This window comes from Vulpes vulpes, chromosome 9 (genome assembly GCF_048418805.1).
Source record: "Vulpes vulpes isolate BD-2025 chromosome 9, VulVul3, whole genome shotgun sequence".
Lineage (NCBI taxonomy): Eukaryota > Metazoa > Chordata > Mammalia > Carnivora > Canidae > Vulpes > Vulpes vulpes.
This window is the reverse complement of record NC_132788.1, coordinates 35,172,812-35,191,969: the sequence shown is the minus strand read 5'-3', so window position 1 is coordinate 35,191,969 and position 19,158 is coordinate 35,172,812. Positions and strand designations below refer to the sequence as shown.

The 19,158-nt window shown below is 37.7% G+C and overlaps 1 protein-coding gene across 6 annotated transcripts in view; it reads right to left on the bottom strand.

Annotated features, from left to right (window-relative positions):
- IFT88 (intraflagellar transport 88) overlaps nt 1–19,158 on the bottom strand; it is a 134,356-nt gene that overhangs the window by 24,046 nt on the left and 91,152 nt on the right. For 5 of the 6 annotated variants that reach the window (XM_025996644.2, XM_025996641.2, XM_025996643.2 and 2 more), the window contains 4 exons: nt 14,558–14,610; nt 12,946–13,011; nt 9,456–9,562; nt 2,707–2,773 (listed from right to left, as the gene is read on the bottom strand). In XM_025996644.2, coding sequence (XP_025852429.1) covers nt 2,707–2,773; nt 9,456–9,562; nt 12,946–13,011; nt 14,558–14,610 — 293 coding nt within the window. The remainder of the gene's footprint in view (nt 1–2,706; nt 2,774–9,455; nt 9,563–12,945; nt 13,012–14,557; nt 14,611–19,158) is intronic. The other variant, XR_011994211.1, reaches the window with a different exon arrangement.

Genomic DNA, 19,158 nt, shown 5'->3' with positions numbered 1-19,158 from the left:
AGGCATCCCTACTATGAGTCTTTTGTTCGCTGCACTAACCCTGACCACAGTGGAGGTCCCAGGCCCAAGTGAGGCATTTCGTTTTGTTCTGAAACATAGTGTGATATAAGGAGTATTAGGGAGAGGTCACCTTGGGAGGCTGAACAGCTCTACATGTTGAAGGACCTAGCACCTCAGTGGCATCTGAGGCACACTTTGATCCTTTTGATGTTCTGAGAGGCGGATGTTAGTCTGCCAAGGATAATTTCTTGGGGTGGGACTGTGGACACTATCCTATGGGCTCTGGCTTAGCACCAAACTATTCAAGGTTCTTAGAGTATGCCGTGGCATTCTGTTAGGAGGTCCTTATGTTTTTGAAGCAGATTTTCAAACATCTCAGACATCTGGGTAACTCAGGCTCAGGTTTAGGGGTTAACACTGGTGACATTTTGCAAGCTTACAAATTACCAGGGAAGGCTCCGAGAATTTAACATAGGCTGTTGGGGGTTGTTTGGGATGCGCTGGTTGGTTACTCTGAACTTAAGAGTTATTTAATTTATTTGAGAGAGAGAGAGACAGAGATAGTGACAGAGATAGTAGGAGCGGGAGGAGAGCAAGAAGCAGGCTCCCCACTGAGCAGGGAGCCCCATAAAGGGCTCAATCCCAGGACCCTGGGATCATGACCTGAGCCAAAGGCAGACACTTCACTGACTGAGCCACTCAGGCACCCCTGAACTTCAGATTTTTAAGAGGAAATGTAGAAAACTTAGAAGATAGTGAATCCAGTCCTAGAATTTTAATAAATATTTAATACTTCCCTAGGGGTTACTTAAGACAATTACTCCCTACGGGACACTCAATTTCAAAAAAAAAAAAAAAATCATATCATAGGCTACTTGTTTCCTAAGAGAAAAGGATGAACAAGGGCAGCAAGTTGGTCTGGTGAACCTAAGTTCCTCTTAACTGATGCACAAAACCTTGTGGGCTGACCTCTTGGCCATTTGGGACATTTTTGGTACATGTTCTCTTATATACAATTCCAAAATCAAAACCTCCTGAAAGCCAAGTTTTCAGGTGACAATATGTAAACTTCATGGGCATAAAGCCTGACTTGACCTGAAGCTATTTTTAGCCATCATTTATCCTTAGTGTTATTATTCATGTTTCACAAATCAGTAATAGTTATGTTTGACTGAGATGCTCCCTAGGGGTACTATATATGGGTGATGCACCATACTACTTTCCAAAACTCCAAAAAATGTTGAATTCTACAACACACTCAGCCCTATGGGCTTTGGGGAAGAGGTTGCAGGCCTGTAGTTCTCCAGCTTATTATGAGAATAGCTAGAACAGATCTCTCACAACCAGGACTCAGTTAAATCCAACCCCACATGAAAGCAGAAGTGGGGCCAGGGAAACAGAACTGAGGTGACATTTGAGAGTTAGGGGACACTATGGAGATGCCAATGCCCATCATGACCATGGAGGGCTGACCAGATAGTAAATGGCGACTCCCTGATGTAGCAGATGCCCCTTGGGCATCCCTGGGACTCAAGCTGAAAGCTGCTTCTACTAATTTCTGAAGCTCTGGTAACGACTACTGTGACCTAAGAGTAAACAGGTGAGGACTGTGAGGTTCAGCTGGAGAAGCTGGACTGTTCCTTAGAGAATCAAATTGTCTTGTTAGAACTAGATGCCACTGACAATTGTAACTGCTTAAACCCATCTGGCAAAGCAGAGCTTAGAACTCAGGAAAGAATCTTTGTCCCAACTGCAGTTTCTATCTACAGGAAGTTAGAACACACATGTGCATTTCTCTAGCACAGCACCTGAAACCTGTGTGTCTTTCTAACTAGATTTTAATTTCCCTGGGCACAGGGATCATGTCTTACTCATCCCCATGTCCTCGGCACTTGGCACAGTATTTATCTGGCACCTGATGTGCATCTAATAAATGTTTGTGAAAGAAAGGCCTATCTGAACTAAGGGTCGCATTTGCCTTTGTCCTGACTCCTAGATCATAGAGATAGGAGAATGATGTTGGGTAGTGCATGGATTTGAATCATGTATGTATGATGGTGCTAAGTATGGATATGAGAGATTATATATGTATTTATAGATCCCACTTTAGCATTTATTTTTCCACTTGGTTTCCTTAAAACCACCAAACTTCTATTACTCCCTTGACGACACAGAAGCCGTATTTTGTTGATGTGGAATGAGGGAAGGAAAACCTAACAATCTTATTAAGTAATGGTGTGACAAGCAATCAAAGTCAAGGAACTGAGAGATTCAAACAAATTTAGAAATCACCTGAAGCATACAGTATTTACAGTTGGTCCAAAGGCAGATGGCTGTCATGATCAAGACAGGGACTAGAACCACGGCTCCTAATTCCCAGACTGGCACTATTTCTATAAGAAGAGTGTAAAGACCCAGGACTTCCAGCATTCTTTAAGATCATCTTACTTCTCAAGGTACTGCCTTAAAATGTAAATTTAAAAAATGTAACACAGTAAAACCTCATTAGTATGGAAATCTATATTAATCTATCCAGCATGAACTTACTTAGAAATCACTTAGCAGAAACAGGTATGGTTACTTAAGAAAGTAAAATCCACTAACATTTATAGTCATTTACATAGAGTCATTACATTTACATATAGTCATTACATTCCAGATGTTTCTAGAAGCCTGTGTACTACACATCTGTCAGGAAATACTTACCACTGCTGGCACTGCCCTCTCTTCTGCTGCGGGGACCCCCACTGCCATCTCTGCCAGACTTTATGCGCTAGAACAAGAAGATGAGTTTAAAAGAATAAATGATATTCTCTCAGAGTTGAATATAAATAAATATTGATTTTTAAAATTAACATTACGTGTAGCGCTTAAGATTCGCTGCTCCTACCCCCTAAAAGCTGAGTTCAAATTGCTCCTTATCTGAGAGTTGATTCTATGGGAGAGATGAGGTTGTTCTGTAAGTAAAGGATTCACAGCCTGCCCTCTACCAGAGTGCTCAGTCTTTATTAAATACTCAAGTGGGACCTCCATGTTTAGCTTTTGAAATTCAACTTCTACAATAAAAGCATGATTAAAACCTCACAAAACACCTAAGATCTGTTCAGTAGTCCACTTTCCCAGGTATAAACTCACTCTTAAAACATAAATATCTTCAAGCTGTGACATTCTTAGGTTTCTTGAAGCAATTTATGGTTATTTTGTGTTTTGCTTAAGTGTTAGACATTTTGTATTGACACCGAATCTGTCTCAGTTCACACTGCCAGATTCTCGTATGTCTAATGCTGTGTTTAGAGACACAAGGCAGTTAGTGACCAGAATCAGACAGCTTTTGATAAATGTTTACAACTGACTGAAAAATTTTAAACATAGGTTGGTAGTACCTTATTTAGATCTTAAATAATATAAACACAATTTCATATTTAATTCAAAGGACAAGGGACTATTTATTCCCTCAACCCTGACAGCTCCCTAGATATTTATAAATTATTAGGTCATGGATGGAATTATTGACATTGTGGTCTGCTAGGAAGAAACAAATTTCCTTTTAATAACTTAAGACTTGTTTCTGTAAAATGGAACACTCTCCTAAAACTCAGGACTTTCACATATATGTAAACATGCTCACATTTTTTGTTAAAAAAGAAACCTCCCTTGAAATCCCATCTCTCTTCCTTGCCCCTTCACTTTTGAAAATCTAAAAATGATTTAACAAAATAAAAATTTTAAGGTCTATAATCAGATTTTATCTCAAAACTTGTTTTTCATCTCACCATAGATTATTTCTAGCATATCTAAAAGACCTATATAATGCTAAAATAAACTCACAAAGACAAATGCCCATGTAACTTGAAATTTTTTCAAATCAAATGTGAGAAAAGATCTTGCATCCTGTTTTAGTAACCATACATTTAGAATAGGGACAATTTAAGAAAGTGAGCACTTTCCACAATCACCATTCTTCACCCCTTCACACCTATTCTTTGCTCTCATCTAGAACTTCCCAATCCTTTAGCTCTTATCCATATTTTCCTAATGAATTCCCTTAAATCTTTATTTTCATTCCCAGGACACTGTGCTCTACTGGACACATATCACATAAGCACATGACAGTGCCAGCCTCCAGGGGCCTCCCCACTGCTGGTTCAGCTCTGTCCCCACGGAATAAGCATATTTTTAATACACCACGTTCTGTTCTTCTCACCTTTGGAAACTGACTGTGCCCCTCCTACTTTGTGAATAAAAGGCAGCCTGCACCCGCTGGATGTGCCAGCTCCCTCCTTCCATGGACCCTGTCTGTCTGCCATACCCTTCTTCATCTTCTTCCCAGCTCCCACTCATCCCTTAAAGCTCAGAGTCACTCTCATCTCAGGGAAACTCCCCAGCACCCATGCCCTCCTTACACTCATGGTCTGCCCTGCCTGTCTTTTTCCTTCACTACTCTCCTGTGGGCAGAGAATGTGGAGTTTGTTTTGTTTGGGGCGGGGGGCGGGGGGAGGGGAAGAAGGGAGAGAGAGGAAAAGAGACTAAAAGAGGAGGAGCAACAAGAGAGGGAGAGAGAGACAATCTTAAGCAGGCTCCATGCCAGCATGGAGCCCAGTGTGGGGCTACATCTCACAACCCTGAGATTATGAGCTGAGCCAAAATCAAGAGTTGGATACTTAGCCACTTGGGTGCCCCAAGAATGAGGGTTTTTATCCTCTTCCATCTGAATACCTATTTGCTGCTGAAAACAAACAAATTCCACTCTACTAAATCTTATGGACTTTGTTTTCTAATCCTCTTTGAATTTCAGCTGATACTTTTCCTTTTCTATTTAGATTACTGAGTCTTTAATTCCTGCTTTTGCCATTTTTGTTCTTTTCCAGACATACAGTCAAGTTTGACAGAATGCTTTGCAGCTAACTTTTTTGTGTTCAGTGAAGAAGAAACATAAAACATCTCTTTATAAAGTGGCACTATGAGGCTCACAGTGCTAAGGGCCAGGTCACACTGCTCCAGGCCCGTAGTAGGCAGGTGTGGCAGAGAAGGTCTCTCTTGCCTGGCCAAACAGCCCAGTGCCTGGAACTGCTTACTGATGGCACTAATGAATACTTGTGTAAAGTTTTCTTCCTACTCTGGAATGTAGGTCCCCCAAGCACAAAGGGGAGAACAGTCTTTTTTTCCCATAATAGTTCCAGGAAGAGAAACAAGTTCTCTGAAAAATCAGTCTAAATACATTTCTTGCTTTAACATTTTAAAGTAGGAGTTAGGGATTCAGGGAGATACTCTATCCTTGACCCAAATAAACTTGAATCAATTTATCTTTCTTTCTTTGGTCTAAATAAATCCTTCTCCATTTTAAAATAATTTTAAAAAATCCATGGCCTGATTTTACATCCACTTCCTACCCGCCCACCCTCCAAATCAGATTCCACACCCTGAGCTGGTATTTGATCATTTGCATGATGACCCTGTGGGAACATATACTTTAGACTAGTGCTTTTCAAACTTTAGTGAACAGAAAAATACCTGGAGGGCTTGTTTGAAAAAAAAAAAACACACAAAGAGATGCTTGAATTTAACTCTGGGATAGGGTTTGGGTAGGTTTGAGGTGGGGCCCAAGATTGTAATGCTAAGACATGCCCAGGTGACTGTGAGGCTCCAGTGGTCCATAAAGCATGCTTGAATAGCACTGTTCTGAGACCTTAACACCTAATCAAATTCTGGTGAGCAAGGTACATTTTCATTTAATTCATGGTATGAGTTCCCAACTTCTGTGAGTGTAGAGTAAGGACAGACTATGTATCAACTGAAAATAATGATTTGCATTATCCTTTTCCAGTACTATTCATAAGGTAGTAAGGCATAGTAGTTAGGAACCTGGACTTGGGAACCAGCCTCCCTGGAGTTGAAGCCTAGGTCTGTCCCCAAAAGGTGTGTGACCTGGAGGAAGTTACTTAGCCACCATGGGTCTCAGTTTTTCTGTCTGTTTAAAAAAGTAATAATAAAGCCAAATCCAACATCATAGGTCTACTGTGATGATTAAATTAGTTAATACATAGAGTGCCTGTAATTATCATGCACTCAGTAAATGTTAGCTGTTGCTGTTATTAATGTCTAGTTAAGCAGATGTAATCATGCGGAATTAAAGGGAAAACTGTAACCAGAACCGTGAAGAGTGCTAACTAACATTCACGAACATCCATCCAGCATCTTCACTTCTTTTCCTTCCTGCTGCCAAACTTCCACAATTATTAGTACTTCCAGAGGAAAGGAAGGGATAGGACTTGGGGTCAACTTTGTATTCCTTTCAGCATCTCTAGGTAAACATTTGATGTGATTATCTATGATATCCCTGCTTTTAATTAAACGTCCATTTCACAAACTGTCTCAAGTTCACAATACAGAAATGTTTTTCTTCAGCAAGAAACATCAAAATTAGACTGATTGTAGAGAGTCACCAACTCTAAAAAAGACAGTTGACTAACTGTGAAGATATTTAAAGAAATCACGGCGTATCTATACAATAGTGCATTAGCAGGCATTAACAATGATTATATGAAGACATTCTGATTACATAGAAAATGTTAAGTTTCTGCATTAGGGCAGATTCTAAATAAACACAGGAAAAATAACAAGTTTTAAGTTCAGATTTAGAAAAGAAGAGTGTCCTTAACTCATTTATTATACTTTATGTACTACGCAAACCAGGAAATAGAATGCTCTGCCCATGGGCTCACAATCTCAGAAACACAAACTGAAATGGGATATGCAATAATTAAAAGATAAATTAGCTCTCAGTGAGAATTCTTTTTAAGTCTCTTCTTCCTTGGACCTTTCTTTTCCTTTATTTTTTCTCTTCCACTGTGTATTTATAAGCAAAACATACGTGAGAAAACATTAAGAAAATGTTTCTTTTTAAAAATTTTTAAAAAGATTTTATTTATTTGACAGAAAGAGAGAGAGAGAGAGAGAGCACGCGAGCGCACAAGCAGGGGGAGTGGCAGGCAGAGGGAGAGGGAGAAGCAACCTCTCACTTGAGGAAGAAGCCTGATATGGGGCTTGCTCCCAGGACCTTGGGACCATGACCTGAGCTGAAGGCAGATGCTTAACCAACTGAGCCACCCAGGAACCCTGAAAATGTTTATTTCAGATTTAATGAAAAGTACCAAAGAACAAAGAAATTGATTTCAAGGGCACTGAAAAAAGAGTGCTTTGTGGATGAAGACTGTGACTTTGACTGTAAGGAAAGATTAGGCAGTAACATTTGAGGGAAAATATTAAAGAGAAACTATAATGAGAGAAGATATCTAAGTGATCTTGGGTTTTATACAGACTACAATGAGGACAGTGATAAAATATTACCAAAAGAGACACTGCTCAAGTACTGTGAGACATTAATAATCAGAGTAAATACGTAAGAGAAACACTGGATAATCTAAATGCATCTAAATGCATCAATAGTAACTTGTATGAGTTTACTAAAGTATTCTTAATTAAGTCATTAAGGAATTATTTTAGTGAGGACAGTGGAAGGATATCAGGTCTATGAGAGAGAAAGATAAAAATTGATTATATTCAATGTACATATATTTTGATGGAAGAGGAATCAAAAGGCTGGGTACTAACTACAAAAGGAAAAGCAGTCTCAATGACATTACGTATTCATTCATAATAGTATCCAGTAGCCCATAGCAGTCAGCCAGAGGAAGAAAGAGTTTAACACCACAGAGAGAAAATGCATAAAGGAAAGAGGATACGATAAGAGGAAAGGCAGAAGGAGAGAGGAAACCAATAAAGAGGTGAAGTACTACAAAGACTAGAACCAGCACACGATATCTATAATGGCTCAACCGAGATACAACTAACTAAACATGGGGAAATCAAGTGAAAAGAAAATTGTATAAAAGCAACTCTCATTTCTTTAAAGGGGGCATATTTGGTCTCTAATTTCCCAGGGACTCCTCATAATCAGGGTTTCCTACACTGGAGTTATGATCCCTTGGAAGCCAGCTGCAAAGGAAATCCCAAGGAATCAGTGTTTCTTACACATGGAATTCCCTTGTGGGCTGCCTGCAAGGCAAGTCCCAGGGGGTCAGAAGGGCTGCTACTTATTGTATAAAACGGGGCCACACTGGAAGTCTACTAAAACAGAGATAGCAATATATATGTCAGTCTTCCTGTTTAAGGTTATAAGTTGTGAGAAGTATATTATGAAAGATCCATAATTTGTATTAGTCGTGTGTTCTCTGTTCAGTATAAACTTAAACTGCAGATGATTAAACTTAGGAAGTCTTAAGACTTTAACTCTACATACCTCTGTGGTTCTATACTAAGTAACTTAACGAATCTAATTTTAAGCTCCAAATAATGTTCTTGGTTTGAAATATATAATTTTTTTGATTCTTCTTAATGAAACACATTTAATAGTGATTATGATAACAATTATGATAACTTGAACTTTGATTTATCTCCATTTAATTTTACAAAGTTTTCATACAGGTTACCTAATTTAGCAACTGGTACATGGTAGTAAATTGGTTTTCACAGCAAGTTTTAAACTATTTACCCTACCATGGCATTTTGATACCAACTTGATGTTTTATAGAATTTTTAAGGTACAAATCTATGTCATGCTCATAATCCTTAAACAACTGATACTTTAAAAAACAATAAAACAATCAGATCACATCTCCAAAGCAAAGACAAGATAACCACATTTTGAAGCAAAGACAAGATAACTACATTTTGAAAGCAAATATGGAACTTAGATTTAATTATCTAAGATAATTTCTTTAAAAAGTCTAACCTTAAAGAATATATTTTTCTATGAAAGGCAAACACTCAAAAATCATGCTAAATTTTTAAACATTCTAGGCTCAAACTTAGGAGAGATTATTTTCTTAAAGAAGTAAAACTAAGAACACTGTTATTCCATATATTGCATGAAACACAGAAATACACTTAAAATGCTTCCATGTATATTACTAATATTCTCAGAGCCATGCTCTACTACATAATGAAACAGCTTAAAGAAAAAGTACTATTATCATATACAATTGCCTCTTAGTTTCCATGGACCACAGGATACTCCAACTGAAATTAACTGTATAAATTAACCTGTAAGTTATTTTGTATTGTGGGAAATGAGCAGGGGGCGGTGGAAAGGGAGGTGGGCGGGGGGTGGGGGTGGCTGGGTGGCGGGCACTGAGCGGGGCACTTGATGGGATGAGCATCTATGTTGGCAAACTGAACTCCAATAAAAAAAATAAAAAAAGAAAAAAGAAAAAAAAAGAATTGGTTCTTGAATTTTATCTTCAAACTAGAATTTTAGGTATTCTTCCTTTTATGCCACAGCAGAAAATAATTCAACTTTATTTTCCTAAGAGAAGCTCTCAGAATCACCGTTCGAGCTACAGAAGACTGACATTTTGAAAATTAACAGACAGCAGTTTTTGGCCCATATGAGATACCTGTTCCCTTATTTCTTTCATTTTTTCCAATCTCTTGAGTTTTGTTGCATATTCTTGAACTTCTTTTAATCCAATATCTGTACAGAGACGAACCAAGAAACGGAGACCTAAATTGCAAAATATAGTTTTAGAAAAATATTAATGCCCAGTGTTGAAAATATAACAAATCAATAAACTCAGTCTTTTGGAACACAAGTAGGATTGATACTTGCAAATAGTGTTTGTTTCTATTAACAACTACAGTTTGTATTCTCTGGCCCTAAGGTGACAGAACCTTCTGGGAAGGGGACCTAAAGGGATGGATTCTCTCCACCTGCCCTACCCTCAGGTGAGGCCACACCATCTACTTAGAGCCCTTCCCATACTCTTCACGTCCTTATCTGCTTTTCCTTTACACCATTTAGGACTACTGACATGTATATTTGTTTATTATCTTTCTCTTCCCAGGGGTTTTCATTGGTTTTACTTTTCACCACATCCACAGTGCTTCAACAGTGCTGTATACCAACACTCCACAAGAATTTTTTTTTTAATTTTTTTATTTTATTTTATTTATTTATGATAGTCATACAGAGAGAGAGAGAGAGAGAGAGAGACAGAGACACAGGCAGAGGGAGAAGCAGGCTCCATGCACCGGGAGCCCGATGTGGGATTCGATCCCGGGTCTCCAGGATCGCGCCCTGGGCCAAAGGCAGGCGCCAAACCGCTGCGCCACCCAGGGATCCCTCCACAAGAATTTTTAAGAAAGTCAACAATTCATGACCACTGACATATTACAAAATAGTACTAAAATAATTTAAAATGTCACACATTATTAAATTGCCCACATATACATTTATCTTAATAATTCACACTAAGAAGGTAATTTTTATATATTGTACAAATAATACTAAAATATTTCTCTTACCAATCTGTCCTTAGAAAGAGTGGCTTCGGGGTATTTATTTAATGTAAAATAAAAATCAATGTTTTTGGTAGATGTTCTCTGAAATTTAGCATGTCATCTGAACTCTATAGAGCAGGTTAACTTTTGATGACTTAAGAATACATTTTAAGAATGGAATTATCCTGTTGGGTTTATCAAAAAACTGTTCTGTTCAAAATGAGATATTACATGAGTGCAAATGTTTTTTTTATAGCTATAGTTAAGAGAGACAAATTGTATTTGCTGTGAAAATGATCTAGGTCAAAGCCATCTTGAACATTCCCTATGGCATAGATAATAATTCAAGAATCTTTTTTTAAAAAAAGATTTTATTTGTAAGTAACCTCTACACCCAATGTAGGGCTCAAATTCACAACCCTGAGATCAAGAGTCACATGCTCCACTGACTGAGCCAGCCAGGCATTCCCTCCTTAGAGTAAATCTTAGACTCTCAATAAAGAAAGAAATTTGGACTTGGCTGGAGATTCTCCCTTTACTGGTCCAGTGCAGAGGTACTAAGCTACTGCAGTGGTTCTCAATCAGCAGCAGTTCTGTCAATGCAATTTGGCAATGTCGGTACATTTCTGTTTTTCACAATGAGGGGGTATAAGTGCTAGGAACATCTGGTTGGTAGAGGCCAGGGATGCTGCTAAAACATTCTATGATCCATATGATGGTCTCCCCCAGTACAGAATTATCTGATCCCAAATGTCAATGGTGCCAAGGTGGGGAAAAGTCTTGCCTAGCAGACTTTCGGGTTGTGTCATTTTTACAAAATGATATTATTGCTACCTCTCAATCTCTAAATCACCAGTTTCCTAAAGTGATCGAGATTAAGAATCACATTAAAAAAAACACAAAACCAAAACCTTCTAAAAGAGAAATGGGAAGGGAGCCTGGGTGGTTCAGTTGGTTAAGCCTCTGATTTTTTGCCTAGGATCATGATCTGGGGTCCTGGGATCAGGACCCTCATTGGGCTGCCCCCCGCCCCCCTTGTGTTTTCTTTCAAATAAGTAAACAAAAAAATCTTTAAAAAAATTAATAGGAAATGAAAGATATCTGCATCCACTGCAAATTTAAATGAGGATCCCTGTAGGTTGGGCTAGAATTTGTGCTTTTTAAAGTTTTACAAGTAATTCCACATAGCCTGTTTCCTGACGGCATTTGCAAACCACTGCTGTAAATTAACAAATCTGCTTCTAATCAGCATTAGAAAAGCCCTTGCTCCTAAACTGCTACCAAAGGCCATAATTCTGAGCTCTCTGCTGTTGACCTTTCACAAAAGCCAAATGGAGAAAAATATTAATGAAGGAACATTCAGTACATCTCATCACTGGATCAGGCTGAGCCATGGGAAAACTTGGTATAGAAAAGATTTGTCTTACTGAACTGAAATGCATTGTTTAGTGCTGTCACTGAAGGACAAAATTAAAAAGTCTTTCAAACATTTTATTTGCTGTAAGGATGTCATGAAAGCCAGGAGCTGCTGTAGCTTTAATTGAGCTTATCTAACATATCTCTTGGTTTCAAAACATAAATGAAAAGTCAGAAATGTTTTCTTCTTCCCCAAGAATTACTTTATGTTTCCTCATAAATAGAAAATATTATATAACTGATTATATTGTTTCTCTTTCCTTTAGCTGCAAAGCTATTCAGGGCCAAATACACAGTTTAATGGGAGTATGTCATGTGAATATGGTTATTTTGTATTTTTCTTGATCATGACTTTGTTGTTGGTACTCCTGTTATACTTCACATTATTACTTTAAGTTACATCAAACCTATTGTGCAAGAAGATGGGGAATAAATGAGTATTTTCTACAAAGCTAACTTCACAAAAGGGAAATAAGTAATATACCAACATAATATTTTAAACTTAAGGTAACATTAAAATTCATTTGCTATCCATATGAGCAAGATGATTGTTCTATTTTCATAAACTCAAAGTATTTTTCAACCTCAGAAAGCTGCATACTAAGTAGAGAGTTAAAAATGCCTTTTCGGGGTGCCTGGGCGGTGCAGTTGGTTAAGCCTTTGGTTAGGCATCTGCCTTCAACTCAGGTCATGATCCTGGTATCCTGCGATCAAGCACTGGGCTCCCTGCTCAGCGGGGAGCCTGCTTCTATCTTCCTCCATCTCTCCTCCTGCTCATGGCACACATTCTCTCTCTTTCATTCTAGCTCTCAAGTAAATAAATTTAAAAAAATGCATTTTCTATAAAACATCAGTTTATGAACTTTAAAAAATCAAAAATAGCCCAAAATTAGTCTTCAAATTTCATAAAACTTTGAAATAGAGATCTGTTTACTACTGAAGAGAACCTAGTGGTATATTTAAATTCATCAAAAATTAAATTCTTTTTTTTTTTTTTTTGTGAAAAATTAAATTCTATAAAATGTACTTGCATAGTCAAATTTTCTGATCCCATAACCACACGTGTAAACATGTATTACAAATTATAGGCTGGTGGCTATATATGTAATTACTGTAGCAAGTGTAATTATCATACACAAGGACATAAAATGTGAGAACGGATAGCTTCAAAGTTACAAGACATAAACTCACATTCAACGTTTTCTGGAAATTTTCTGTGAATATCCTTATAAGTGTCTAATGCTTTTTGGTAGTTACCTATAAATAAAAAAGGAGAAAAAACCACACTAGTAGATTATCAAAATTAGTAAGATTCAGCAAAATAGTAATTTTAATCCAAGACACTGGCACCATTTATTGGTTTAGTAAGAAGACTTCCAGGTTTGCCACAAGCATATATAAACCATTCTTAATATAAGTTCCGGAAAAAAATGTACAGATAAAAATTTGAAAAAGGGGTAGAGCAGAAGTAAATGGGTGATGACTAAAACTTAGTTTAGTTCTTAAAATAAATATGTTAGTGTCAAAGATTAAGGTCTATTCAATTTCTTAAAAATTAATGATTGTTTCAGAAGAACAACAAATTTAAAAATAATTTAAGTGATAAGCTAACATTAATTTCAATGTCATTCACTTAGTTGGAAAAGATGAAAAATAACCTTTTCTGGTAGTTTTTATTTTGAAATATTAAAAAGTTTATCAAAAGCGTTTTGTTTTAGAATATAACTTAGCTTCATAGCAGCAAAGAATAGGAAAAATGAATTTTAGATCAAGGATTTTTGCTAATATCTCAGTAAACAAGTAATATCAATATCTCTGAGCCCCACTACACACAAGGGCCAGCCATGCTGATCCTCTAAGAGCTGTGGTGAGAATTGGATGCAACAGAGTCAGGAAGCCCACAGCACCCAGCATCTCTCAATAAACATCAGCTTCTCTTCTTCAGATCTGTACTTCAGTAACATAAGGGAGTTTCTGTTTTAAATCACTCAGAATACTTTATATGTACATTCACATATGACTGACACTGTAATGAACACTGGTAATTCAGAACTCACTCTAATAGAAATAACATATACATACAGTACAGTGATATTCTAGATATCATAGGAAATACAACAACAGCAAAGAAATCATCTAAATGCTCTGAGGACTCCTGTGTATATATTCTGATGCCCATTTTAAAGGAGCTCACAGACGTAAAGAAAGAAACCTTCTACACAACAGGATGAGAACACTGTTAACACTGTCACAGTCTGTGCTCCTCTGGGATCAAGGAATTTCTTTTCCTGAATCATTTGCAGGCTCTACAAGAGGGATTACAAATCTGTTAACATTTATCTCCTTGCTTAATCTCTGATGAGAGATTCTGCTTCACAGTAGGAGAGAGATTCTACTTCACAGTTAGTCCAGCACTACTACATCTCCATGCTTCAGGGCAAGTGTCAGCAGTACAAGATATAATAAAAACAGTTACCGAAAACATAAAGATACCTAGTTTTATCTGGTGTACCAGTTGTTCCAGCTCTGGGCCTTCTTCAGGCTTCTCAGGAGTGAGACAGTCTTACAAGTTTGGCAGAGCATACAAGGATGTTTAGACTTATGTGAACAGAAAATGGAAATATAAACTATGTCTATTTTTCTGTGACTAACTTATGTTTCTCATATAATGCTTTGAATATGTGTAGTAATCAAAAGCTAATGTTTTAATAAATATGCAGTTGGAACACAGTTACATGCATAATTACCTAAAAGATAGAAAGAAGCAAATTATATAAAAAATGAATAAAATTAAAGCATTTACCACTTCTTCTAAAACAGCTAGCTACCATCAGCTGCCATTTCACTTGTGTAGGCCTATAAAAGGAATAAATTATATGAAATCAGAGATGAAATATAAATAATCTGTGATTATCAGTTTTATAAAGCTATCTATCTACAGTATCTTTCAAGTACTGTTTTTTTCAAATACTTTTTGACCTTTGATTAGATCTTTATTATTGACATTAGCATACAATTTCCTTCATATTACCTGTCACATGCATATTAGAAAATTTAAATTTAAGAGTCCTTCAATCCGGTTCATGCCTTTATTTAGATTTTATGTGAACCACTTAGCCTGTTTGGCTAAAGATCACTGCATTCTATTTTATTTTCTTATTTTTTAAAGATTTTATTTATATATTCATGAGAGACACAGAGAGAGAGGCAGACATAGGCAGAGGGAGAAGCAGGCTCCATGCAGGGAGCCCAATGTGGGACTCAATCCCGGGACTCTAGGATCACAACTCTGAGCTGAAGGCAGATGCTCAACCACTGAGCCACCCAGGTGTTCCTCATTGCATTCTATTTTAAACATTATCACTACCTTTGTCCTAATTTTATACTTTGACTCAGTATCTAAGGATTAGAAATTTAGGCTTGAAAATTTAGTACCCATGAGGCAACTTTTGACCTTGTGTGTGAAGAATTAGGCTTCAACCAAAGACAGAGTAAAAAAAAAAAAGAATTGTATTTGTCCTTTTTTTCCTCTTAAAAGAATTTTTCTTTCTTTTTTTTTAAGATTTTATTTATTTATTCATAGACACAGAGAGAGAGGCAGAGACACAGGCAGAGGGAGAGGGAGAGGGAGAAGCAGGCTCCATGCAGGGACTGGATCCCAGGTCTCCAGGATCACACCCCAGGCTGTGGGCGGCGCCAAACCACTGTGCCACTGGGGCTGCCCAAGAATTTCTTTTCTAAAATAAGTATCATGACCAGGATTTCTAAAGACTGGTATAAATATCTAAGAAAATAAAATTTGAAGAACTGAAGACTAATCGAATGCTTTTCTCATTTCTTTTTACTCTTCCTTCTATTTACCTGATGGCTTCAAAGACAGATACCCTCATTCCTACTCAAATTGATGGCACACCTATCAGAACTTTGGAGTTAGATTAAATCATGATTTAAATCACAGCCCTACTACTTGGGCAAGTTACTTAACCTCAAATCCACTCCCTACACAGCTCTCTACTTTGATCTAAAGAAAACATGTATCTAACCACATTAATTCCCTCTTTAAAATATGTCACCTCTTCTCCAACTACATGATAAAACCCTAGGTCCTAATCCAGTTCATCCATGGTTAGCCATTTGCTGCCTCTCCAACTCCACTTCCATGGTGCCTGAACATTTCATGCTACAGCAAATCAAAACAGGAAACCGAGTCCCCTGCATTCACTGGATTTTCTAGACTCCCAGTGTTTCCACATACCAGCATCTTCTCTTAGAGGCTCATTCTAACCTCATTTCTGCTTTTCCATGCTAGACAGGATTCGATTGTTCTAGGCACTCTTCTAATGTCCTAGAATCTCTTTAGTACTGCATTTACTATACTGTATTAGTTTCCAAGTACCGTATTAAACTATTAATTCCTGAAGGAAGCAGAGTTTTTGTATTCCTAGGACTTGGCATGATGCCTGATATATACAGGGTGATCACTAATCATTAATTCCTCCTCATTTACATATTTAAGTACATATCTTGATTATTTCCTTCAAGGTTGGGATTTGGTAATCTATTAATTCTGTGAGCTTGGTAAGTTATTTAAACTTAGTTATATAAACTAAGTTTACTCATCTACAAAGCAAGGACAATAACAGGACCTACTTTGTAAAGCTATTGTGAGGATTAAATAACAATATATGTAAAGAATAAACACTGGTTATTATCATAACCACTTCTCTCTTCTTCAGGAAAGCCTTATTTCATGAATGCCACCTACTGGGAAATTTAAAAAATAGCCACCAGAGCAGTTGTTAAGTAGTGTGTGCATGGATATGTGTGCAAGGTTATGTGGAAAATTGATTAATTCTTTTCAACCACTAAAGTAGGGAAGAGTTATTATCTCCATATTTGGAATAAGTAAGCACCACTGGAAAGTAAATTTCTGGATTTAAGATGGCAGAGTAAAGACCTTTTACTTCACAATGTCTTTTCCGGAAATTAAGCCTGCCAAAACAAGGAGAGTAAGACAGATAAACTCAATCTCAGATGAAACTCAAATCATATAAAACCATATATAAATGATGGATGACAGATAAAAAAAATGGAAACGGACTTTAGTAGGGCAAAGAAAGGTAAAATTCAAGTGCTTGTAAACAGCATACTGAAGACAGGTGCTCAGATCTTCCCTGCAAACACCAGAAATGCTCAAGAACTGGAATCACCAGCATTGAGGAAGGAGGCATAAGGCATAAAACTACAAAAAAGGAAAACAGACTGGAAATGTGATGGAGAAGCAGTGGGACACCCCCTCTGTGTGGTCAGGGAATAACTCCTTGCCTCCAGGAGCTTCTCAGGAAGGCTCCAGCCCAGGAGCCCCAGCTGATTGGAGGTGCTGGACAGAAAACTGGAGGATGAAGCAGAGAGTCTGCTTCTGGAACAATGGAATCCTCAGCCCAGCCTTTCAGCTGCTGGAATGGCAGCAGCCAGCCTTACATTCCTGATGCACATCAGAGGATGCTTCTCTGAATACACTGGCCCCAGAGAAAAGACTTTAGAGTTTTAAGATTAAATAATTTTTATTAAAGTTTTTATTTATTCATGAGAGACAGACAGAGAGAGAGAGAGAGAGAGAGAGAGAGAGAGGCAGAGACACAGTCAGAGGGGGAAGCAGGCTCCATGCAGGGAGCCTGATATGGGACTCAATCCCGGGTCTCCAAGATCACACCCTGGGCTGAAGGTGGCGCTAAACGCTGAGCCACCCCGGCTGCCCAAGATTAACTCTTAAAACACAATCATACTATTAACATGTTCTAATGCAGCATTTGGTGAAGGTGCTATTGGCATTTAGGCTGAGACAACTCACGGTACAGGTCCTGTACACATTACTGAATGTTTACTGTCCTTGGTGGCTGCCTACCTAATGCCCACAGTGCTTCCCCATCATCATAATAAAAATGCCCCTCTCCCTACATTTCCAAATGGCTCCCCCAGGGTTGGGCAAGGTTGCCTTTCCTTGCTCATATTGTCTTTATTCTTTAATTTAAAAATTTTTTATTGTGAAGTATAACACATATGTAAAAGTACACAAAATTATACAGCTCAATAAACTATTATAAAGTGAACGCTCATGTAACTATCCTAGAATTCAAGAAATAGAATGTTGCCAGAAGCTTCCTTCATATTTCCTTCCAACATTACCTTCTTCATCCACAAAGGCAACTACTATCCTGACTTTTTAACACTGATTTAGCCTTTCTGAACTTTACATGAATGAAATAATATACTAGGTACCCTCTTTTTATAGCTTTATTGCAATACAATGCATTAATATATAATACACCCATTTAAAGTGTATTATTCAAAGGTTTTTAGTGTAGCACATTAATTTTTTAAAATTATGATTAAAATAAACAAAATTTTTGCCATTTTAGGACATTTTGGGGTGGTACAATTCAGTGGCATTAATTATATTCAGAATGTTGTGCCATCATGACCACTGCCTTTTCAAAACCTTTTCCAATAGCCAAACAGAAATCACACAACCATTAAGTAATAATTCTTCATTTCTCCCCCCAGATTCTAGTAACCTCTAATATGTGATCTATCTCTGTGAATGTGCCCATTCTTGATATTTCATACAAGTGAGATCACACCATATTTGTCCTTCTGTGCCTGGCTTCTTTCACTTAGCATGATGTTTTCCTGGTCCTTCATGTTGTAGCATGTGTAAGAATGTCATTCTTCTTTATGGCTGAATAATATACTCCATTGCATGTGTATAACCACATTTTGTTGCTTATCCATTCATCAGTGATGGTTGTTTCCACCTTTTGGCTATTGCAAAAAATGCTGTGGATATGCATGTACAAAAATCTTTTTGAGTTTCAGCTTTCAATTCCTTAGTATACACCTACAAGCTGAATTGTGGGATCATATGGTAATTCTAAGGATAGCCTTCTGAGGAACCACCAAATACTTTTCCATAAAAAAACACCCCTTTAGGCACTTGGGTGGCTCAGTGATTGAGTGTCTGCCTTTGGCTCAGGTCGTGATCCGAGGAGTCCTGGGGTAGAGTCCTACATCGGGCTCCCTCTGCATCCCCCACCCCCTAATGCTCTCTCTCAGATAAGTAAATAAAATCTTTATATATATGAAAAAGTCTTAGCTCTCAGGCCATAAAAAAAACAGGCAATGGGTGGTAATGGGTAGTTGCTGACTCCTACTTTATTTAAAAATTTTTTTAAAAAGATTTTCTTTATTTATTCATGAGAGACACACACGGGGGGCGGGGGGGCAGAGACACAGGCAGAGGGAGAAGCAGGCTCGATCCTGGGACCCCAGGATCACGCCCCAGGCCAAAGGTGGTGCTAAACCGCCGAGCCACTGGGGCTGCCCTATTTTTAAAATTTTAAAAGA